The following is a 23,773-nucleotide window of genomic DNA, read 5'->3' as shown; positions in this document are numbered from 1 at the left end:
TTTGTATCTAGTGTGTAAGTCTGTCACGACCCCTCTCTCTCTCTCTCTCCTCTCACCGCTGAACAAACGCTATTTCTGTGTCATTTCATTATCTTGAGTAAATTAGGTTATACAATGAATAGTTCCTGTTGTGGATGCTGATTGGCTGATACCTTGTTCCACATTTATTTCATGATAAACCATGGCAAATACATGTATTACTGTTCTATCTGAATTATCACTACACATCCATACAAATATTTCCACTGTACTTCCTCTCTATGGCCATCCAGGCAATTCATAAATCTCTTACACGGGTTAAACACTGCCCACTTGTGGACAGATGAGTTCCAGAACATAACCGCTCCATTCTCTTGCCTCTCTCTCCACACTAGTGAGCACACCCAGTGCATAGCCACCTGCTCCTGCCAGGGCACCACCAACACCATCAAAGTGACAGGAGAGGAGCCAGGCCAGGACCTCCAGGACCCACACTCCTCCTACACCGAGACCCCATCCACCTCCACCTCCATGGGGCTRTACCTGGACCATGAGGGGAGTCTTCTCTCCAGGTCTAGGGGAATGGACTGGGACACCCGGGACAGGGTCCTAGAGACCGAACGGGCAGGGTGGGGGAGGGGACCGTGCTACGCCCACCACAGTGAGCTCCAGCTCTACCAGGCAGACCTCTCTGGTACCACCCCCACAGACACAGACATCCCCCCCTCATACAGCAGGGCCACGGGCCTGGACAGGGAGGGGGCCGAGCAGGTCTCATCCAGTAGGACCCATCATGAGAAGAGGCTAGTTGTGGTGACGCCCGACGAGAAGTCAGATTTTCTGTCGGGCGTCACGAGCACCACGTTTCCCTCGCTCACCCACGAGCTGACCGCCAGCGATCTGCTACGCAATAGGTATTGTATTTAGTCACAGCTAGTCTTGTGTTGCCAATTGCATGACCAAATATTGTTAATCGGCTATCAGAAAGCCGGAAATCGAGGTTCAGATTAGTTTGTTTATTTGACAATTCCAAAGGATTTAGGTTTTTAGAGTTCACCTTGATAGACCCTCGCTCCCTTTTTCTCTCTCTCCATCAGGATGTTCTACGACGAGGAGCTGGAAGACTCTGAACGTTTCTACGGCAACCAGCCGGCGCTGCTCCAGCTGCTCTATGCTCTCTACAACATGCTGGTGGCCCACTCAGAGATGGTGTGTTTCCTGGTCATCATCCTCAACCACATGATCTCAGCGTCCGTGGCCACGCTCGTTCTGCCCATCCTCATCTTCCTCTGGGCCATGCTGTCTGTCCCAAGGCCCAGCAAACGCTTCTGGATGACCGCCATCGTCTACACAGAGGTATTAACACAGAAGCACTTAGTCAGGTTCTTATCAATGTAAATCTGCCCCTACTCCTTGTCCCATGCAGTATTAAAGGGATAGGTCACCCAAATGAATTAGGATGAACAATACCTTTAATATTTTAAATTGCACATTTTTTTWAATTGCACATAAATATATTTGTTTTATCCAGCTATGAAAATGCAATTATTGTTCAGGGTGGAAATAATGCTCTTTTATGATATAAACTAAATTCTACTACACTGTACTCAATTAGTAGTGTTTATAGAGACATGTTATGAGTCATGCATCTATATATTTTTAAGGTTTTCCCCGATCTCTCTATACCACCAGGTCACCATCGTGATCAAGTACTTCTTCCAGTTTGGTTTCTTCCCCTTCAACCAGAACATTGAGCTGGACATGTCCAAACCCTTCCACCCTCCCAACATCATTGGTGTGGAGAAGAGGGAGGGATACGTGCACTATGATCTGGTTCAGCTGCTAGCTCTGTTCTTCCACAGATCTATTCTCAAGGTGCCCACTAAGTCTTTAGCTACATGGTTATTCCTTTAAGGGAGTTCACTTTTTTCGAAAATAAGATACAACTTTTAAAAAGTGGACTACCCCTTTAACTACATTGTTAATTGTTACTTATTACCTGTATTGATACAGTTATATTTAGCACACTGGTGTAATAACCATTCTATTCCTTGCTCTTAACCTCCAGTGTCATGGGCTGTGGGACGAGGATGACCCCAGGGGAGGAGGGGGAGAAACCCCTAAGCAGCACCACCCTGACAGGGAGAAGAGGTCCAGCTCCAGGCGTGTGGAGAAGCAGGCCTCGGGGGGCAGTAGCTCCCTGCTGGAATCGGTACGCGCCCGCTTCCCCCGCCGCTTCCACTCCCTGTCCACCTCCACCCAGCTGCGCCGCAAGAGCTCCAGCGCCGCCTCCCACCTCTCCCAGCGCACCCTGCGCTCCGGCCACTCCAGAGGAGGTGAGGTCACACTGGCTCCTAAGTGCTGAAGAATAACTCTCTTATTGGGCTCGTTTGGGGGAAATGTCTAGACTTTTAATTATGTAATTTGTGAGGCCAATGTCTTCCAAACCTCACCAAACCTAGTCACTCCACAGACAGTGTGAGCTCAAGGCAGAGCCTACGGAGAGGGGACAGTGTGCGGAGTGTCCAGCAGAGGAGCAAGAAGGAGAAGATCCTGGACAAACTCAGAGAGCAGCTCATCAAAGCTAAGAGCTTCATTGTCAAGAAGTAGGTGGTCTGGATGTCATGTTTGAATATCGACTTGAAGGTGCCATATTATACTTTTATTCGGCTACTAACTGGCAATATTCAGTCACTTTTCAGGATAATAAATTKTTAATAAAAACAACATTGTCTGTTCATAAAGATATTTAGTTTACATGAACAGATCATTGTTTGTAAATCTTTGCCCATTCTCTGTTAAGAACTCTAGAGATGTACATCCCCATCCGTCAGTTCTTCTACAACCTGATCCACCCAGAGTACAGTGCTGTGACAGACGTCTATGTGCTCATGTTCCTGGCCGACACTGTGGACTTTATCATCATCGTCTTCGGCTTCTGGGCTTTTGGGGTAAGTTTGATATATACAGGGCCTTCGGAAAGTATTCAGACTCCTTGACTTTAACGACATTTTGTTACGTTACAGCCTTATTCTAAAATGGATTAAATACATAAAAAATCATCAGCAATCTATACACAATACCACATGATGACGAAGTGAAAACAGATTTTTAGAATTTTTTGAAAATGTGTAATAAAGTAAAAACAAAACCTTATTTACATAAGTATTTAGACCCTTTGCTATGAGACTCGAAATTGACCTCAAGTGCTTCCTGTTTCAATTGATCATCCTGGAGATGTTTCTACAACTTGATTTGAGTCCACCTGTGGTAAATTATATTGATTGGACATGATTTGGAAAGGCACCTGTCTATATAAGGTCCCACAGTTGACAGTGCATGTCAGAGCAAAAAATAAGCCATGAGGTGCAAGGAATTGTCCGCATAGTGTCGAGACAGGATTTTGTCGAGGCACAGCTTTTGGGAATGGTACCAAAACATTTCTGCAGCATTGAAGGTCCCCAAGAACACGGTGGCCTCCATCATTCTTAAGTGGAAGAAGTTTGGAACCATCAAGACTCTTCCTAGAGCTGGCCGCCCGGCCAAACTGAGCAATCGGGGGAGAAGGGCCTTGGAGGTGGTGGCCAAGAACCTGATGGTCACTCTTTTTTTCCTTTTCTTTTTTACCCCTTTTTTCTCCCCAATTTCGTGGTATCCAATTGGTAGTAGTTACAGTCTTGTCTCATCGCTGCAACTCCCGTACGGACTCGGGAGAGGCGAAGGTTGAGAGCCATGCGTCCTCCGAAACACGGACGACGCTGGGCCAATTGTACGTCGCCCCATGGACCTCCCTGGGCTCAAACCCAGAATCTCTGGTGGCACAGCTAGCACTGCAATGCAGTGCCTTAGACCATTGCGCCACCCGGGAGGSCACCCGATGGTCACTCTTACAGAGCTCCAGAGTTCCTCTGTGGAGATGGGAGAACCTTCCAGATGGACAACCATCTCTGCAGCACTCCACCAATCAGACCTTTATGGTAGAGTGGCCAGAAAGAAGGAACTCCTCAATAAAAGGCACATGACAGCCCACTTGGAGTTTTCCAAAAGGCACCTAAAGACTCTCCTACCATGAGAAACAAGATTCGCTAGTCTGATGAAACCAAGATTGAGCTCTTTGGCCTGAATGCTAATCTTCACATCTGGAGGAAACCTGGCACCATCCCTACAATGAAGCATGGTGGTGGCAGAATCATGCTGTGGTGATGTTTTTCAGCAACAGGGACTGAGACTAGTCAGGAATCGAGGCAAAGATGAACGGAGCAAAGTACAGAGAGATCCTTGATGAAAACCTGCTCCAGAGTGCTCAGGACCTCAGACTAGGGCCAAGGTTCACCTTCCAACAGGACAACGACCCTAAGCACACGGCCAAGACAACACAGGAGTGGCTTCTGGCCCAGCCAGAGCCCGGACGTAAACCTGATCGAACATCTCTGGAGAGACCTGAAAATAGCTATGCAGCAACGCTCCCCATCCAACCTGACAGAGCTTAAGAGGATCTGCAGAGAAGAATGGGAGAAACTCCGCAAAAACAGGTGTGTCATACTTGTAGCGTCATACCCAAGAAGACTCGAGGCTGTAATCGCTGCCAAAGGTGCAACAACAAAGTCCTGAGTAAAGGATCTGAATACTTACATAAATGTAATATTTCAGTTTTTTATTTTTAATAAATTGATAACAATTTTTAAAAACCTCTTTTTTGCTTTGTTATTATGGGGTATTGTGATTGATTGAGGAAAAACAACAATTTAATCAATTTTTGAATAAGGATGTAACCTAACAAAATTTGGGAAAAGTCAAGGGGTCTGAATACTTTCTACTATAAACTGTCCTTATTCATTGTGTTTGTGATTGAAACCAAGTGCAATGAATTGAAATTTTCCCTAAATGGCCAAGAACACATTTGAACTTGAAACATTGAAGAAAACAAAAACCTTCCAAATGAATAACATGACTTCCTGTCTCTCATAGAAACACTCTGCCGCAGCTGACATCACTTCCTCCCTGTCGGAGGACCAGGTTCCCGAGGCCTTCCTGGTGATGGTACTGATCCAGTTTGGCACCATGATCATCGACCGAGCACTCTACCTCCGCAAGACTGTCATGGGAAAAGTCATCTTTCAGGTCATCCTGGTGTTCGGCATCCACTTCTGGATGTTCTTCATCTTGCCTGGAGTCACAGAAAGGTATGAATGTGGAGAAATAACATTAACATTTAGTCATTTAGTCATATAGTCATAACCAGCTCCCTCTTTCTTTTAAATACTGTATATTGCTTACTAAAYAGTTTCTTCATTAGTAAGTAATGCATAATGGTGAATGTTTTCAAGGTACTTCAAAAAATTCTCGTTAACATTTTTTCCATTTTAAACACCAGACGGTTCAGTAAGAACACAGTGGCTCAGCTGTGGTACTTTGTCAAGTGCATCTACTTTGGCCTGTCGGCCTATCAGATCCGCTGTGGCTACCCCACCCGTGTCCTGGGCAACTTTCTCACCAAGAGTTACAACTACCTCAACCTATTCCTCTTCCAAGGGTGAGTGCTCTGAAGACTAGTGTAACTACAATCACAAAACGACAGCATAATCAAGAATTGAATGAATTTATGAAAAAGGTATGAGACTAATTTCATCAGTGATGGCACATGCTCCCAATACCTGCCTGCCATAAGCTGGTTCATAACCTATATTGGTCCTAACATTACCCTAACATTGTCCTAAATATTCCTGATTTCCAGGTTCCGTCTGGTCCCGTTCCTGACAGAGCTGCGAGCAGTGATGGACTGGGTGTGGACGGACACCACTCTCAGCTTGTCCAGCTGGATCTGTGTAGAGGACATCTACGCTCACATCTTTGTTCTCAAGTGCTGGAGGATGTCAGAGAAGGTGAGGGACCACGGCCCGCTGTGTTAGTTCTCTAGGACCTCCCTATCCATCTCTGAATGAGGCTTAGAGGGGAAGAAGATAGTATGTTGTCAGAGAGGCTTTGTGGAAATGAGATACAGCAGGTTTGAGTTTTTTTGTTAGTACTTTTATTGTATTATTTTATGATGTGAAGCACTTTGTTACTTGCATTGAAAAGCACTATAAAAATAAAGGCACCAATTATGTAGGTTCGCCAAAAGTTAACAAATGTTCATAAAAACTGTAACTAAACTTGATAATGTATTTCCCTGAACAGTTTGTTCTATTCAGAGGCTTAATCCTGTATGTGTGTTGTTTACCAGAGGTACCCCCAGCCTCGCGGGCAGAAGAAGAAGAAGGTGGTGAAGTATGGGATGGGAGGTTTGATCGTCATGCTGCTCATCTGCATCGTTTGGTTCCCCCTGCTTTTCATGTCGCTGGTCAAGTCCGTGGCCGGGGTGGTCAACAAACCTCTGGACGTATCGGTCACCATCACCCTGGGAGGCTTTCAGGTATGAAAACTGTGTCAAAGGCAGGGTTTGGGGCAACTCCATTTATTTCTGTTTACCTAATGAATTGACTGAATTTAAATGGAATTGACACCCTGGTTGACAGTATCACTTCTTTATTGCCATTTGTTAATTTTAGAATTTGACACATTACTATCTGATTTTAGTATCTTAACGTTGGTATCTCCTCCTTCAGCCCATCTTCACTATGAGTGCCCAGCAAAATCAACTGAAGGACATCAGCAAAGCAGATTTTTCAGACTTCATGAATTCGTACAACTACATTCCGGTAAGAAAACCACCCATTTTAAAGCTTGCTTTCTGAATCTTAATTTTAGGCCAGATTTCTCAAGCTTTTCAAATATCTTTTGATGCTATAGGTTTGAACACTATTACATTCTGGTTTGAATATATTACTGTGTATTACTATAATTAAGGACGTTCTCCTCCCACTCACCAGGGACTTGCAAATGTAAGTATTGTGTGTTTTAATATTTCCATACTTCTATCCATGCAGTCAGCGATGCAGTTCTTGGAGGCATACACGTCAGAGGATGTGACTGTGGCGGAGCTGGAGGGCAGTTCCAATTCCTTATGGACCATCAGCCCCCCCAGCAGGAAGAACCTTATGGATGTTCTCAGCAAGGAGGAATACTTCCCTGTCACCATGTCCTGGACCATCCAGAGGTAAGAGAACCAGGGCCCTGTTCATTAGTCACCAAAAGGGAAGAAAACAGACTGAAACAGTCCAATAAGATACTCATTTTCATTAGCGTTGCAAAACGCTTTCAACTGTTTTCCGTTGCGTGCCCTACTGAACACTACGCTGGAGGAACCAATACTCGAATGCACACATGTATGGAAACATACTCACTTACTATCGGAGTGAGAACCAAACCTCTATTCAATCCGCATCGTGGAAGTTCGACTTTACACAGTGATGTAAATTTAAAGGCAATGTTCCTGCTTTAGCGGAGGCTGCATTCACGGCTGACGCTGCATATGTCGGCTCAATCAGAAAGTACCTTTACATTTCTATCAGGGAATCTGTAACGCAAGACTGAATAGAGCCACTATACTCACACACTTCTTAGAAACTCAAAAGTGTTTTGAACTGTAACTTGGTAAAATAACTTAGTAACTACAGTGTTGTGTAGCTCCACATAGATTACATAGTACTTTAGAGACGTAAAATATCTGTTGAGATATCTGCCCATTTACGAGTGCACAAAGTAATATGTATGGGAAAGAATGTGTGGTGTACTATTTTTGACTTGCAAAATATCTACTGTCTGTAATTGGGATTTTTCTCTCTTCAACAGGAATCTCAGTCTTGGAGCCAAAGCTGAAGTTGCGACAGATAAACATGTAGCATACCTTGATATGACAACACGACAAGAGTTAGTAGATCTACTGAATGGGACCAGAAACCAGGCTGTGTGAGTAGCCTATGCTAAGGGAAACAGACTACGACTTTTCAGGCTTAATTAAGCCTTCATAACCCTTTCATAAGGTCTTTTATAGATGCTTGATCAATCATTCATAATTAAAGTGATGCTCCACAACTTTGTATAMTTTGAGCCAGCAGTTTTGAAAGTGGTGCTCACGAGCCAAAACGGGACCCAGTTTGAATTGTGTACTACATCATCAAAAAAAAAACATTTGCAAGTCGTATGAAATGTTACAAATCCAACTCGTACAATATGTTCCATTTTGTTGAGATAAAGATCCCGGACTGCATCTTTAAATGTCATGTCTCTTTCTCTCCTCTCCAGGGTCATAGCACAAGTCTTCCCATGCTTCCTCAGAGCTCCCAGTGACTCCAATGCCAAACCTATAGAACAACTCCATAAAGGTAATGCACGAATCCTTAAACCTGGAATGACTTCATATGGATAGAAAAATGTATACATTTACATCGTCCTGAAATGAACACTTCTGTTTTGAACTGACGCATTGCCCTCTTATTACTGTTGATGTATCGTTTATGATACCTCCATTTCAGACAATGGCTACAAGAACATCCTGCTCGACCTGGAGAGAACCCACAACAGCAGTGGTGAGATCCAGGAGTGGTGGATCGTAGACCAGCCATCGGCGGGACAGATCCAGATGAGGGGTGCGGCGGTGGGGAAGAAGAGAGAGGCAGGCCTCCAGCTCTACGTGTTCAGTGACAAAGTCAGCCCGCCCAGTCTGGGCTTCCTGGCAGGATACGGGTGAGTGGAGGATATCTAACGGTCTGACTTGGGTCATGTAACTCATGTTCAGTGAGACACACAATCATCATTTTTGATTGTTTGTCAGGCAGTACCAGCTCATTTCAAAATGTTGTGTTGTGCTTACTGGACACAACCCTGGTGTTGCTTTCTAAAAGGTTTCCTGCATTTATAATGCTTTATCACTTGTCATAAGCATGTATGTGCCTTTTTAATGTATTATAACAAGGCTTATAATGTGTTATTTTGTATCTCACCGACAGGATCATGGGCCTGTATGCGTCGGTGGTGCTGGTCATCGGCAAGTTTGTGCGCGAGTTCTTCAGCGGCATCTCCCATTCCATCATGTTCGAGGAGCTGCCCGCCGTGGACCGCATCCTGAAGCTGTGTACCGACATCTTCCTGGTCAGAGAGACGGGCGAGCTGGAGCTGGAGGAAGACCTATATGCCAAGCTCATCTTTCTCTACCGCTCACCAGAGACTATGATCAAGTGGACCAGGGACCAAAAAACTAAATGACAGTGCCACCTAGTGGGGGGCAGAGACATGAAAAAAGCACAATCCAGCAGGAAGTCGCTAGCTCGCTACGCTCCCTGTATTTTGGTCGGATGGTAATAAGGGACCCTCTCCCTATCAAGCCTGCCATGAAAAACAATGACCTATACATGAAAGGTGACTTTGAAGAACAGCGGTGGCTGGTGGCACTTTAAATTAGGAGGACGCGCTCATAGTAATGGCTGGAACGGAATTAATTTAGTGGTATCAAACACCTGGTTTCCATGCGTTAGATACCAGTCCAACCATTATTATGAGCCGTCCTCCCCTCACCAGCCTCCTCTGTAAGAAGCAGTTTTTTGTTTGTACTCCTTTAGTACAACTCTGAAGAATTGCAGCCATCAGTCAGTGTGTTTGAGATGTCACAGACAGACAGGGAGACAGACTGCAGCTGTCCTGCCTGCCTCCAGACRTCTGGCCTTTTTCCTATTGGGAAATATGAACCAAGGGTTGTGCAATATACTGATAGCTGGCTGTAAACTTGAACAGACATGTTTTCTTGAGCTAACACGGGAGAAGGGAAAAGCGAAGTAAAGTGGGCAGCGACTGAGAGACACTAGACACTTTGATTTTCCAAGATATTTCCCTTTACAGTAGCCTACCTGGAAGTGCTTTGGTTTTTCCAGCAAGACAACAACGAGAGGTTGAAGACAACCCACTGGGCACACACTGGTTTAATCCACGTTGTTTCCATGTAATTTCAATGAAATTACGTTGAACCAACGTGTAATAGACGTTGAATTGACGTCTGCGCGCAGTGGGAAGTTACAATAATTTGTTGCCGTTATTTTGTTTCTACAGAGTAATCAAGGGACCTGTGGCAGACATCGTTCTCAGGAAATGTGTATCATCTCACCAGAAAGGGATTATGTTTTTGGTTTTGTTTGAACCTGTAGTACACCTAGGAAAGAGAAACAATAAAGGGAAAAACAGTGATGTGATGAACACTGTATAGAGCATAGAATGATATTTCTATATTATGGAGCATGTCCATCTTGATGGAGCCCCTATAAAGACCTATGAATTGAGGGCCTAAATACAGATACTGTCGTTGACGTGTGTAACATGTGTCGGTTATATTTGATTGCTTGAAAACCCCTTGTTTTTGACATTGCAYGTTAGTGTTATTTTAAATGTACAAGTTCATATGTTCAACCAAAATGTGATCAAGGTCATCAAATCTATGCATAGGAAAATGCAGCACCATGTGTAAGTGAATAATTGTTTTCATGTGTAAGGAATCTAGTTTGTGACGTTATCGAGGTTCAGTGACCTGAATGTAACAAATGTTTGAAAGCTGACCTGCTGCCATTTTATTCCATTCCATGACTTGATTCAGTAAAAACACTGAGGGCATGCCACAAACATCAAGCCTGCATACTCCACAAGACTTGACACACATTTTAAGATTAGTTGTAAACATGAATCATCATCTAGCTTTCAGTCAGTTCCAAAGTACAGGCATAACATATAATACAAATGGAAAGGCATTCTGAAACCTAGAAGAAACTAAAGTACAATAATATACCAATTACCCAAATATATTATTTTCTTAACATAAATTTGATTCATTATAAGTGCCTTCACACACAATCGTAACTGAAATGGCTGCTTTCAACACTTCATACTGTACAAATTCAGAAATCGTCTCATCCACCCCTTTACGCATCAATCATTGAGGCACAGAGTTTGATATTGTAAGGTGAATGTGCAAATCATTATTTTCACACTGAGTATCTTGTTGCATACTGTTGTAGATTGAATGAGAAAACACCTTGATGATCCATTGAGGCAAATACAACAAATACATTACCAAACCTAGATCAACATTCAAAATCAARTGTTTTATATCACTTCAAATGTAGCAAAATATACATTATTTTACAATCGCAGTAAACCCCAAAAGGGACAAATAATATATTCAAATCTTTAAGTAGTGTTTGATTATTTTCCACAGTGATATTATATTACCATGCTTATGTTATTGTTATGAGCATAACTCGTTGTTATGCTTGATGGTTAGTGCCTACAGTTGTTTTCTAGGATACATCTGGCGATGGGAGGCAAGGCAAAGTTCACGACCTCCTGGCATGCTGAGAATGGGAGGGCTGTGGAAGATTCCGACACCCATCCTTAACAGGTAACTGGACGTGCTCTGGTCCAGACAGGAAGTCCAGGTTCTGTGGCTAACATAGCCCACCAGCGTACTCATCCTCATCAGCCTCCCCTGCCCCCGCTCCTCCTTCCCCAGCATCGGCAGCTGAAGCAGGAGCCTTCTTCTTACCCCCCCCTGGAACCCTCAGGCTGATGGACAACTTTGCATACTGCAAGACAATTGGCACTGTGGTCAGGTTATGGCAAGTTGTCTCTACAGTATTTGTTTGTCAGAAGTGTTTCCTAAACCTCTCATTGAGTACCCACAGCCAGTTCCATGGTTTTGATCTCTTCCTAAACTAGCACAGCAGATTCAACTAATGAACCAATCAGAAAACCCTTGGTTAGTTTGAGTCAGGTGTGTGTGTGTCTTGAATTGATCAGGAGAGGTTTAAGAAATAGCTCTAAAGAAATGTAAAAGATAATAAATCGTACAAAACAACACAAGAAAGCAGGGTCTAGAGGGGTGACGCAGGTAAGCAAGCAGTTGGACTGCTATTGTTTCTATTAATAAATTACTCTGTATTATTCAGGCYAGCCTGGAAATGCATCTATGGGGTGGCTAGGAGAGAGGTTTCATAAGGAAAGCTCATGATTCCATACCTTTTAAAGACCTTAAATGTGATCAAAGGAGACAACAGAACACAATTGAGAGAAGTAGATACTCAAATGATGTGATGACATGCTTTGAAATGAATGATGGTTACATACAGTATAAGCCACAAGGCAGAACACTCACATCATTGTCCATGTACTTGAATAAGGGCGAGTTACAGACGCAGTGCACTTGGTCCTCATCCTGCTCGTCGTAGCCCTGCAGGAGCTGCTCCAAGGCAATGCAGTCCTCACTCCCACTGAAACCTGGCAGACTAGGGTCAAAGGTTAGAATGGTCAAGCATAGGRTTGCAAAATTCCGGTAACTTTCCCAAAATTCCCAGGTTTTCCAGAAATCTTTCCAGAAATTCCGCCGGGTGGAGTATTCACAGATTCCGTGTTTATTACCTCCTGACTCCAGGAATATTCCAACCCGGGATTTCTGGAATTTGGGGTAAGTTACCAGAATTATGAATCCCTAGTCAAACATAACAAAATTCATAACCTTCATATTTACCTTTTAGTTAGACCAATGTAAAGTCAATACCTGTAACTCTCTCGAACACATTTATCTGCTGCTACGAAGTCATTTCTGTGAAGGTGGACTAGCACTTGGGCAATGGTTTTCTGAAGAAGAAAATACACAGGCAACCATTTGGTTTTAATCTTCACAACAGGGGTAATAATAACACAGTCTGCTCACTTTTGAACACGGTCAATTGTCTATCAGGCTAAATAAGTGAAAGATCCTTAAACACACCTTAAAACACGTTGGGTAATTCTCTATTTCTTTATACATGTTCTTTTCCTTCTGAATCGACACTGCTGCTTCATCAAGCCTGACGGGCCAAAAACAACAGTTAGCTGGAAGAGAATGAGTAGGAAAGGTAGAACAATCTGTAAAGCAGGTGAGAATTTACTTGTGTTGCCTGACGAGAAGTCTTGATGCTTTCCCCAGCATCTCTACAGCTTGACGTAGACGGTCTTCATTCTGCAGAAATATACATTCATCATATCAACAATATTTTGATTGATTTGGTCACTTTTCATCACATTAATATATATCCAATATCAATGAAATAAGACTGAGATTCYTGCAGATGTGACCCTGAACTGAGGCTGTGGCTTGGAAGCAACTCAATGATTGGTGTTCTCTACTATCAAAAATTCAAGTCGTACCTCAAATACTGATGCAGCTTTCTGGTACAGATCCACTGCTTTTGCTAGATCCTGTGATTCGATTAGCCTGAAAAAAGAAAAGGGCAACTTAAGTAGCCTAAGCATCAAAACGAGGAATAACAACGAGCATCATCATACGTTTACAGTGACATGCCAATGTTGACAGGGAATTCATTTTGAGAGACCGTCTAAGATGATCAATATTGGCTACCGGTACGTACTTTCCAGCTCTGTCGAGGGCCAAGGCTGCAGTGTCTGGTGTGCCATTCTCTACATACATCATGCTTGCTCTYTCAATATACTGGATAGCCTCTGGTATCCTCTGCATGTCCTGGAGAGAAAAAACATGTCTGTCAATGATTAGCATTAGTAGCTAGTTAATATTAAAACAGTAGTCATGTCATGGGTCAAAAGCATCTGGCTAAAAACAAAGCCTTTAATCTAGAAGGGGGCAACAAAAACTTTAAAACTATGGCATAAACGCAACAGTAAATGTCACCCGACCTCTGATAAACATTAATGTCAATCATATATACTTGTTATCACATTAACACTAACCTTGAGCATCATACCAGCTGCCTCAAGTGCTCTGTAACAGAAAGGTCTCCTTAGCAACATTCAATACAACCAGACATAGACAAATCAGTGTCATTCTGGTTCTATTAATATCATTACATAAGATAGGCCTAGATCTTTTATACTCACTTGGCTGCATGGAAAAGTCTGTACATTGAGWTGAGTTAAAGAAAACGTTGATGTTGTTATCAGATCTTTGTGGGCCACGATGTTCAAATACAGCATATACAATTACCTTGTTCAAAACAAACCTGCAATACCATTTATAAGCCTCCCTCCCCATTGGCAGCGAAAGGATACGTTTTGTTGTTGGTATGTGCCTCTGCCTCTTGCAGGTATGCCTCCTTCGCTTCTTCAAGCATCTTGGCATTTTTAAAGGCAACAGCTGGGCGAAAAGGGAATGCTTTATTATGCATTTATAATAAGCCAAATCATAAGACAACTTGAGCAACACTTCTGCAATATAGCCTAATATTACTGACAGTGTGCTATTGCCCAACTAGACTATCAAATGTTGTTGTAGTAGGGGACATGCATTCAGGTCCAAATTGTTGCTGCATAGAATGTATGAGCCTTTGGGATACAATACCTGCTTTTGAGTACTCTGATGCAGCACTGTCATAGTCAGGCTTCCATTTCATGAAGCTAGTCTTTAAACTGTGGGGAAAATCATATTTCAGTGCCAAACATTACAGCAGCATTGCCTCTGAAAAAAGTTACAATCATATGGATTTGCCATAGGATGTAATACAGGTATGGACGCCCTAGTATTGATGAAGTGATACCGACAGGCTTAACTGCAGTGCAGCTCAGCTGGCTTCCTATCTAGAATGGCAAGCTAGCTTGCTAAATTGAAAATACCATTCCTATGCTATTTGCTTTATATATAGGTACTTTACAATACACGATTACCAATACTATGATCGTGGCTGACTACCTACTGTAATAGCTCAAATGCAAGCTAGCTAGCTAACGTCATCTAGCTAGCGAGATTTCCTTACTATTTTTCAGCCTTGGCAATGTGGTCGTGCGCCTCGTTGATTTTCGCAGCCATCTGGTCCAGTGGCAGCTCTGCTGTGTAGTCTACTAATAATGTAATGAAACAGTTATTAATATTTAAGTTCTCACTGGCTAAAATGTAGTGAGATGTTGCCGTTACTGGTTTCAGGAGACCTTTCCTTCATCAGTGTGTTGACTACGGAAGCTCGTGAGTTGCATTTTATTTTTCTACTCATATACTGCGACAACGTTACAATGTTGCACCTACTGGGCAATAATGTAACAGTTCTTTTTTTTCTCAGTTGAACGCCCTTCCCTAGAAAGGCCCTTCCCTAGAAAACTAGTCTTATTTCATCAATTCAATTCAAGGGGCTTTATTGGCATGGGAAACATATGTTAACATTGCCAAAGCAAGTGAGGTAGATAATATAGCAAAGTGAAATAAACAATCAAATTCATCTCTATTTGCAATGCATTATGAAATCTCCAGTTATTCATTTATATAGCCTACAAATTGTGTAATATAATTCCTCTATTATTACATGTATTTTATAAAGCCGTTTTACACCAGCAGTTGCAAAGTGCTTTACAGATACCCAGCCCAGAACAAGCAATGCAGAGGAAGAAGCAGTGGCCAGGAAAAACTCCCTAGAAGGAACCTAAGAAGAAATCTAGAAAGGAACTAGGCTCAGAGTGGTGTCTAGTCCTCATCTGGCTATTATTATCAGTGAACAAAATTGTTGCTACTATTTTTTTATGTGATAAACTAATAAATTCGTATAGCCCAGTCGAATATATCACTGCCAAACCAGTAGACATGGCCTATCACATGATACCAATTGACAGAGTTCTTGGCTCGGGTTCACCTGAGCAGGGCTCCTGTGTCTGAAATAGTAACTGTATCTTTAAGGCGTTTGCCTACCCCTGTCTGCTTTGTGTTGTGTAGCGGGTGTGGAGAGTCACGCCATCAGAACATGCTTTAATTCTGAAAGGTAGAGGTGGAAAAGGGGTTAAGAAACTTTCACCTTTGGAGCAACAATCGACAAGTTGGGCAAGGTGAGTTTGATTACTACTTTTATTATATTGTTAATCAGTGTGCGTCCTTTACCAAGACAAAAAACGGCATCCTTTCTTCCTAGTTGGTTGATGTTGAGAAAAGGTGTTTATAGCTTTGGATATGCCTCTCCAAAACACGAGGTTTGTTCATAAACGGCGCTTGAAAAGTGTCAGACTTTTCATACAATTTATCCAAACTAAGTGTTTAATTTTAGGATAAAATGTAACTTCCCTTCCTTATGTAACCCTGAGGTCTTTAAGAGGGTTGCGCTACTGGCATGATCAACATGCTATTATTGAATTAGATTACCGTAATAGCTATACAACGTTTGAACATCGATTTTAAATGTATTCAGAGTTTAAGATTAAATGCGCAGCAACCTTTATGTAATTTAGTTGCCAGCAAGCGGGAAACCAATGTTTGCATTKCAGTGGGTCTGACGACTTGCGGATTGTGGTTTGTGTAGAAAGGGAATAATGCCCCTTTAAAGCAAACGGCCAATTTACCATAACAATTGAATCAAAGGGATGGTTCCTTGACACGATTTTGCCTGCGTTTTAGTAGTATGTTTATTGAGTCCCGATGACGTCTAGGTATTTTGTTGATGTTGAATAAGGGGTACATTCCAAATTCTTGTCTGACTCTTTGTTTTGTCGGTGCAGGATACCGTTGTTTCGTGCGTGTCGGAAATGAAGTCTACTCAAATTTTACTATCCACTGCACTTATTTTCCTTCTATCTGGACTTTCCATGATTACCGCCTGCAACAAGGCTCTCTGTGCCAGTGATGTCAGCAAGTGCCTCATTCAGGTAAGAAGGCTAAGCTCTTAGTGGGTTTTTTAAAAGGCATTCGGTTTAGGTAAACTTTTGTCTCACTAATACAATTTTTCTGTTACTAAATCACTTTGAGAGAACTCTATGGAATTTCAATAAGGAATCTCTCACGTCTTTTCAGAGTAAATTGCCACTGCCATAGTGTTATGCCAATATTTTATTCCTTGGAATTCAGCTAAGACTTGATGAACCTCCCACTATGCATTTCCACTGTGTGTATGTCATTTTACATTAACCTAAAATCTCTACATTCTCTCTACTGGAAACATGCATACAACCGTAATAGTACCTGTAAACTAAATAAACCTGTCTGAGAACACTCAACTAACAAAGCGGAGATACTAAAAATGTACTCCGAAGTTGTCAGGGCTTACAATCAAGCGCATGTTTTACATTTACAGCCACACAGTGTCTTCAAAGGATGTAGCCTAGTCTACCTTGGCTGTACATGCGATGGCCAATGGAGATTGATATCTGTATACCTTCCATGGTTGCTGTTGCAGCCACAACCACACTTGACTGTTAGCTCCATCCCTGTGCACATCTGGAATTTGACCTCTGCTCTCCCTTTGAACTGCCCTCCCAGCCACACTGGAGGAGTCACAGAACAGGCATCTTAAGGTCGGCCCACTCCTCAAACATACGCAGTTACACACACCCGCCGTAGTGATTTCTAACAGGATATGTATGGCTTATTTTCTTGAGTCAACCATGACGTGCTCAATACACAAAAATAATGTTATATTGTTTTGGCCCTCATGTAACGACTAAAGCCAGACTGAGACTACTGTATTGAAAGAATGTTTGCACAACATGATAGAAGGCTTAAATGCATATGCATTTGTGTGCATGCTATGCAAATGTRCCACCCTCACTGTCTATTGCTGAATTTCTCTCTTACTTGTGAGTTATCCACTTATGTACATCAGTCCTGCCACGTACATAAAATGTGACCATGTTATAATATACATTGTGTGTTTTGTGATGTACAGGAGCTGTGTCAGTGCAGGCCCTCTGATGGGAACTGCTCATGCTGTAAGGAGTGTATGCTCTGTCTGGGCACGCTGTGGGAGGAGTGCTGCGACTGTGTGGGTAGGTGCCAGAGTTGTACAGTTGTGGCCTAAAGTTTTGAGAATGACACAAATATTAATTTTCAAAGAAGGCTGCCTCAGTTTGTATGATGGCAATTTGCATATACTCCAGAATGTTATGAAGAGTGATCAGATGAATTGCAATTAATTGCAAAGTTGCTCTTTGCCATGCAAATGAACTGAATCCCCCAAAAACATTTCCACTGCATTTCAGCCCTGCCACAAAAGGACCAGCTGACATCATGTCAGTGATTCTCTCGTTAACACAGGTGTGAGTGTTGACGAGGACACGGCTGGAGATCACTCTGTCATGGTGATYGAGTTCAAATAACAGACTGGAAGCTTCAAAAGGAGGGTGGTGCTTGGAATCATTGTTCTTCCTCTGTCATCCATGGTTACCTGCAAGGAAACACGTGCCGTCATCATTACTTTGCACAAAAAGGGCTTCACAGGCAAGGATCTTGCTGCCAGTAAGATTGCACCTAAATCAACCATTTATCTGATCATCAAGAACTTCAAGGAGAGCGGTTCAATTGTTGTGATGAAGGCTTCAGGGCGCCGAAGAAAGTCCAGCAAGCGCCAGGACCGTCTCCTAAAGTTGATTCAGCTGCGGGATCGGGGCACCACCAGTACAGAGCTTGCTCAGGAATGGCAGGTGTGAGTGCGGCAAAGACTTTTGGAGGATGGCCTGGTGTCAAGAAGGGCAGAAAAGAAGCCACTTCTTTCCAGGAAAAACATCAGGGACAGACTGATATTCTGCAAAAGGTACAGGGATTGGACTGCTGAGGACTGGGGTAAAGTCATGTTCTCTGATGAATCCCCTTTCCGATTGTTTGGGGCATCCGGAAAAAAGCTTGTCCGGAGAAGACGAGGTGAGCGCTACCATCAGTCCTGTGTCATGCCAACAGTAAAACACAGCCATGAATAAAGAATGGTACCAACACATCCTCCGAGAGCAGCTTTTCCCAACCATCCAGGAACAGTTTGGTGACGAACAATGCCTTTTCCAGCATGATGGAGCACCTTGCCATAAGGCAAAGCGATAACTAAGTGGCTCGGGGAACAAAACATCGATATTTTGGGTCCTTGGCCAGGAAACTCCCCAGACCTTAATCCCACTGAGAACTTGTGGTCAATCCTCAAGAGGTGGGTGAACAAACAAAAACCCACATTCTGCCAAACTCCAAGCATTGATTATGCAAGAATGGGCTGCCATCAGTCAGGATGTGGCCCAGAAGTTAATTGACAGCATGCCAGGGCGGATTGCAGAGGTCTTGAAAAAGAAGGGTCAACACTGCAAATATTGACTCTTTGCATCAACTTCATGTAATTGTCAATAAAAGCCTTTGACACTTATGAAATGCTTGTAATTATACTTCAGTATTCCATAGTAACATCTGACAAAAATATCTAAAGACACTGAAGCAGCAAACTTTGTGGAAATTAATATTTGTGTCATTCTCAAAACTTTTGGCCACGACTTTGTAGAATCGAGTCTGACTCATGTCACAAATTTGCTTTGAGACTCGACATGATAGAAAATAAAAACTTGAGACTTAACTTGGAGCCTCGATTTGATTAATGACTTGAAATGATCTGGCCAGGTTTTGTCATTTTGTGGCACGAGACTCCATGGATTACTCTCCACGCAGCTAGAGTAGCCGCAGGCATCACACTTGCAAAAAAAATAAAAAGTTAGAGAGGATTGCCATAAATATACAGCTCCAAAAATTGTTTGGGGATCAAGCATATAAACTGTTTACTTTGCCATCTCACCAGCAATGGGGCATCAAGCAACAATTACTAGCATAGGTCTTTTGTTAAGTCAAAATTGCTTAATATTGATCTTATGAAGCTTGCGTTTGGAATTAGTTAAAATGTATTATTACATAATCAAAATGTGTTGTGGACAAAATAATGAAAAGGGCTGTCTGCTAGCCTCAATAAATAGACAAAGATTTGTAGTTGATTGATGTCATTGCATGTCTCGACTATTTTTTTACTTGACTTGAAATAACTTGGCTCAACTTGCTCCTAAAATGCACGACTTGGAATTGACTCTAGACTCTGCCAGTTCTACTTAGGACTTGAAACTTTGACCATTTGACTTGAAAAGAGCAAACTACAACCAGGGTCAGAATGGATTAATGAGGATGGGTATTTGGTATTTGCATCATATTGAGCGCCTCCAAATCCTTCCTTCCATTATTCACTGATTGTTCAAGGTAGTGCACCCATCCTGTTTTACAAGTGTGGTGCAGTGAATGTTGAGTATCATATGAACAAATAGTGGTTTATTGATGATCAGTAATTTATTGTAAAAGTATTTGATTTATTTACCAATTATCAACTTGTTCCCTGCATCCCATCACACAGGGATGTGTAACCCCAGGAACTACAGCGACACTCCGGCTACCTCCAAGAGCACGGTGGAGGAACTCTACCGACCCATCCCCTCACTGTTCCGTGCCCTCACCGAGGGTGAAGCACCCATCAACATGATGGTAGTATCCTTCCCCGTGGCTGAGGAACTATCTTACCATGAGAACCTGGTGTCTTTCCTGGAAACTCTGGAGGACCAGCACCAAAATGTCTCCCTGACTGGGAACAGTATCCACGCCAGCTACGATAACACCCAAAGTACTGAAGGTAGRGAGGGATGAACGGGTTGAATTCTGGGAAMAATCATAGCTGCTGGGTATTCCATAATAAGAGAATAAACAGAGCGTGYGTACGTCATAGTCTTACAAAGATACCTTTTATCAAAGTATTAGTTCATCAGAAGACTCTGAAGATTCTACATAGTTTAGCATTTGTAGCAAAAATACCATTCAAGTCATGGGACCGATATTGTCATTTTTCACACATCGTGTCTAAACGTTTCTATTGTGAAGCTCTACAAGGTCACATAGGTAACAAGATGCTCACGGGTTATGACTGTATGAACTACACATTGAAACATCCAGCCCAAAGCGGGAAGTTTAAATAACATACTTACTAGTCGCCAAAGTTGGTTTGTCCGGTGTAGGCCGTCACTGTAAATAAGGATTTGTTCTTAACTGCCTAGTTAAATACAATTTTAAAGTTCTGGCAGATTGGCTACCCCCGTAAGTGCTAAAGATATGAAGTTTGGTCCAGCCCACTATTTTAGGGAATCSCCAAGAGTCAACGAATAGCTCAAATCCCCGACAGACTGTATATTGTTTTAGGAGAGGGAGAGCTATAATGAAGTCATCGCTAAAACTGCTTTGATCCGAGCTCGGTGGCTAGACCCCTCCATAAAAACGTATGCAATCTCGGGCTGTCTTTTGATGGGTTTAGTGGCCTGCTAGCCCTGCAAATTGAGTAGATTGCTACTGCTGCTGGCCTTGTGGACTTTCATGTGCATCCACTCCATTTGTCTTCTACTCAGCTCAGCAACCGGTCCTAGTGATTTGTAATTGACTAGGAACCTCTGTGTGTGTGTGTGTGTGTGTGTTCATGCAGCTTTAGTATTCTGATCATATTTCTGAGCAGGGAATTCCGAACGAGTCATGCGGCTATGCCTACATTTTTAAATATGTCCAGTGTGTCCGGATTCCCTTTTCCCGGGGGGCAAAGACAGAGTTTGCGAAACCCTGCTTTAGAGTACCTTCATAAATGTAAAGTGAAGACTAAGCATGTTTTCTGTAAGTTTTTCCAATGGATAGTGGTAATATTTGCCTGTTGTATTCCTTGGAGAAATAAGCCTTTGAATGCCATGTCTTTCCCCTCCACAGATAACATGTGCACTGTGGTGTACTTTGACGACTGCGTGTCCATCCGCCAGTGCAAGCAATACTGCGAGTCCATGGGGGGCTCCAAATATCGCTGGTTCCACAATGCCTGCTGTGAGTGTATCGGCCCAGAGTGCCTCGACTACGGCAGCAAAACCGTCAAGTGTATGAACTGCCTGCTCTGATTGAAGCCAATGGGACGGGCCACATTAGGGTACTGTGTTCAAACTGCCACAAGGGGGCACTATCTGGAGTAGCAGATGGTGAAGGTTAACTGAGGAATATGACTTTCATAATGCTTCAGTATTTTTATGAATTATTTTTGCTCATTTTTATATTTTATAGGTTCTCTAGCAAATTAGAAATATATCATTACTTTTTTTTTTTTTTTTATAGTTAAGAGAAGAGGTTGATGTTTTAAAATGTGTAATGAAATGGCATTTTATTTTTGATGTCATGGAAAATCAGAGTAAATGCTATTTGTATAATTGTTTTATCACGTGTTATTTTAGGAAACAATGTCCATATTCAATCAAACTAATAGCCAGCTGTTCACATATTTTATATGTGCAGTTAAAATKATTTGTTTCATACTGTAAACATGATTTTAAATCTAATAAAATAATTTAAGATAAGTTCGGCCAGACATATAGGACATGTTTAGTACAGATGGGTTAAGTTCAGCTGGCCAGACAGATGGGACATGTTTGGCTGACCAGATAGGATAAGCAGGGTTTGTACGGTGATGGAATTTTAAGTGTTTTTCAGGCCTGGAAAAGTTGGGACAAGTTTGGCCAGATATGATAATTTCAGAAATAAGTTTGGCCGGCTGGATAGGTTTGGCCAAATGAAACTAGTTCAGCTGGCTGGCACGATAGGACAAGTCATCAAGACAGATGGGATATATGTTCAGCTGGCTGGACAGATAACAAGTTCGGATGATTGGCCAGATAGGTTAAGGTCAGCTCGCTGACAGATGAGACAAGTGCAGCCAGATAAGTTTGGTCGGCCGGTCAGACAGATAAGTTCACAACCGGGGATCCGAGCTTCATCAGCCAACACTAGATATTGGTTAATCAAATCTTCCCATTCCGGCTTAATTTGGCATGCCTTCTAAAACAGCCAAGGTCGAACTATGTGTGGAAGGGGAGAGAGGGGCATGCATCCCACATCAGTTGACAAAAATGTAGAATTCCTACTACCAGCCATTATGGGTAGCACTCATTATTCGTCAATTGTGGGAATAAATTAGGATATGCATGCATGTTTYTTTTTAAATATACAGTATATACTAGATGCAGTACAACTGAGGGGAAGGCGTTTGAAATGATGTTGCGGATCTGGTTCTGTACTGTAGGTGGCACCATGTGCTCTTTTTAATGGATGAGACCATCTCTCTTGGAAAGGCCCTAGGATCCATGTGTACAGGGTTGGTCAGACATTCATTGGAACGACAACCCTACAATTATCATGGTACTTCTTAATGATAAGTTTACAAACATGGCAAGTGGTGAAATAAGTATAGCTAGTTAAAATTGTAATGTAATGGCTTTGCAGATAATAAGACAGTCTGTCTTTATCTGGCTAAAAGAGGAGGAATATAATATCTATTGTTTGCAGGAAACTCTTCTACACCTTTAGACGAAGTTGTATCAAAGTCTACTGGACGACAGATTGTTTTTAACCAAGATAATAATTTACAACTTACTTTTCCCCTATATAACATAGATACAGCAGATCCCCTTATTGTATGGGACACTTTAACACTGAACAAAAATATAAACGCAACATGTAAAGTGTTAATCCCATGTTTCATGATCTGAAATAAAAGACCACAGAAATGTTCCATATGCAAAAAAAGCTTATTTCTTTCAAATGTTATGCACAAATTTGTTTACATCCTTGTTAGTGAGGATTTCTCCTTTGCCAAGAAAATCCATCACCTGACAGCTGTGGCATATCAAGAAGCTGATTAAACAGCATGATCACATAACACAATGCCACAGATGTCTCAAGTTCTTGGTCACCTCCCTGACCAAGGCCCTCCTCCCACGACTGCTCAGTTTGGCCGGGCAGCCAGCTCTAGGAAGAGTCTTGGTGGTTCCAAACTTCTTCCATTTAAGAATGGCCACTGTGTTCTTGGGGACATTCAATGCTGCAGAAATATTTTGGTACCCTTCCCCAGATCTGTGCCTCGACACAATCCTGTCTCGGAGCTCTACGGACCATTCCTTCGACCTCATGGCCTGGTCTTTGATCTGACATGAACTGTCAGCTGTGGGACCTTATATAAACAGGTGTGTGTCTTTCCAAATCATATCCAATCAAGTTGTAGAAACAGCTCAAGGATGATCAATGGAAACAGGATGCACCTGA

At 42.4% G+C, this 23,773-nt stretch overlaps 3 protein-coding genes across 3 annotated transcripts in view; 2 read left to right on the top strand and 1 right to left on the bottom strand.

The window, feature by feature from the left end:
- The window catches only part of LOC111953872 (piezo-type mechanosensitive ion channel component 2-like), a 167,413-nt gene extending 157,309 nt beyond the window's left edge, over positions 1-10,104 (top strand). The window contains exons 35-50 of the mRNA XM_070435672.1: positions 375-893; positions 1,077-1,335; positions 1,672-1,854; positions 2,048-2,315; positions 2,453-2,585; positions 2,783-2,930; positions 4,948-5,162; positions 5,354-5,512; positions 5,714-5,861; positions 6,203-6,391; positions 6,585-6,677; positions 6,906-7,075; positions 7,711-7,827; positions 8,164-8,243; positions 8,394-8,604; positions 8,868-10,104. Of these exons, the coding sequence (XP_070291773.1) occupies positions 375-893; positions 1,077-1,335; positions 1,672-1,854; positions 2,048-2,315; positions 2,453-2,585; positions 2,783-2,930; positions 4,948-5,162; positions 5,354-5,512; positions 5,714-5,861; positions 6,203-6,391; positions 6,585-6,677; positions 6,906-7,075; positions 7,711-7,827; positions 8,164-8,243; positions 8,394-8,604; positions 8,868-9,123 (3,148 nt within the window). The 3' untranslated portion in view covers positions 9,124-10,104. The remainder of the gene's footprint in view (positions 1-374; positions 894-1,076; positions 1,336-1,671; positions 1,855-2,047; positions 2,316-2,452; positions 2,586-2,782; positions 2,931-4,947; positions 5,163-5,353; positions 5,513-5,713; positions 5,862-6,202; positions 6,392-6,584; positions 6,678-6,905; positions 7,076-7,710; positions 7,828-8,163; positions 8,244-8,393; positions 8,605-8,867) is intronic.
- Positions 10,105-10,448: 344 nt separating this feature from the next.
- Positions 10,449-14,933, bottom strand: LOC111953188 (gamma-soluble NSF attachment protein). Its single transcript, XM_023972285.2, has 12 exons — positions 14,664-14,933; positions 14,252-14,319; positions 13,963-14,047; positions 13,792-13,809; positions 13,645-13,675; positions 13,308-13,417; positions 13,087-13,153; positions 12,828-12,898; positions 12,668-12,746; positions 12,455-12,534; positions 12,053-12,182; positions 10,449-11,483 (listed from the first exon to the last, which is right to left on the bottom strand). Exons 1-12 carry the CDS (start codon positions 14,714-14,716, stop codon positions 11,346-11,348), a joined length of 930 nt encoding a protein of 309 aa, XP_023828053.1. The 5' UTR covers positions 14,717-14,933; the 3' UTR covers positions 10,449-11,345.
- A 624-nt stretch (positions 14,934-15,557) lies between these two features.
- Positions 15,558-23,243, top strand: LOC111953189 (twisted gastrulation protein homolog 1-A-like). The gene is made up of 5 exons (XM_023972286.2): positions 15,558-15,717; positions 16,381-16,527; positions 17,544-17,643; positions 20,019-20,291; positions 21,401-23,243. Exons 2-5 carry the CDS (start codon positions 16,408-16,410, stop codon positions 21,580-21,582), a joined length of 675 nt encoding a protein of 224 aa, XP_023828054.1. The 5' UTR covers positions 15,558-15,717; positions 16,381-16,407; the 3' UTR covers positions 21,583-23,243.
- The last annotated feature ends 530 nt before the right edge of the window (positions 23,244-23,773 follow it).

The sequence above is a fragment of the Salvelinus sp. IW2-2015 genome, linkage group LG27, assembly GCF_002910315.2.
Source record: "Salvelinus sp. IW2-2015 linkage group LG27, ASM291031v2, whole genome shotgun sequence".
Classification (NCBI taxonomy): Eukaryota; Metazoa; Chordata; class Actinopteri; order Salmoniformes; family Salmonidae; genus Salvelinus; species Salvelinus sp. IW2-2015.
The sequence above is the reverse complement of the archived record's forward strand: the minus strand, read 5'-3'. Positions and strand labels throughout refer to the sequence as shown.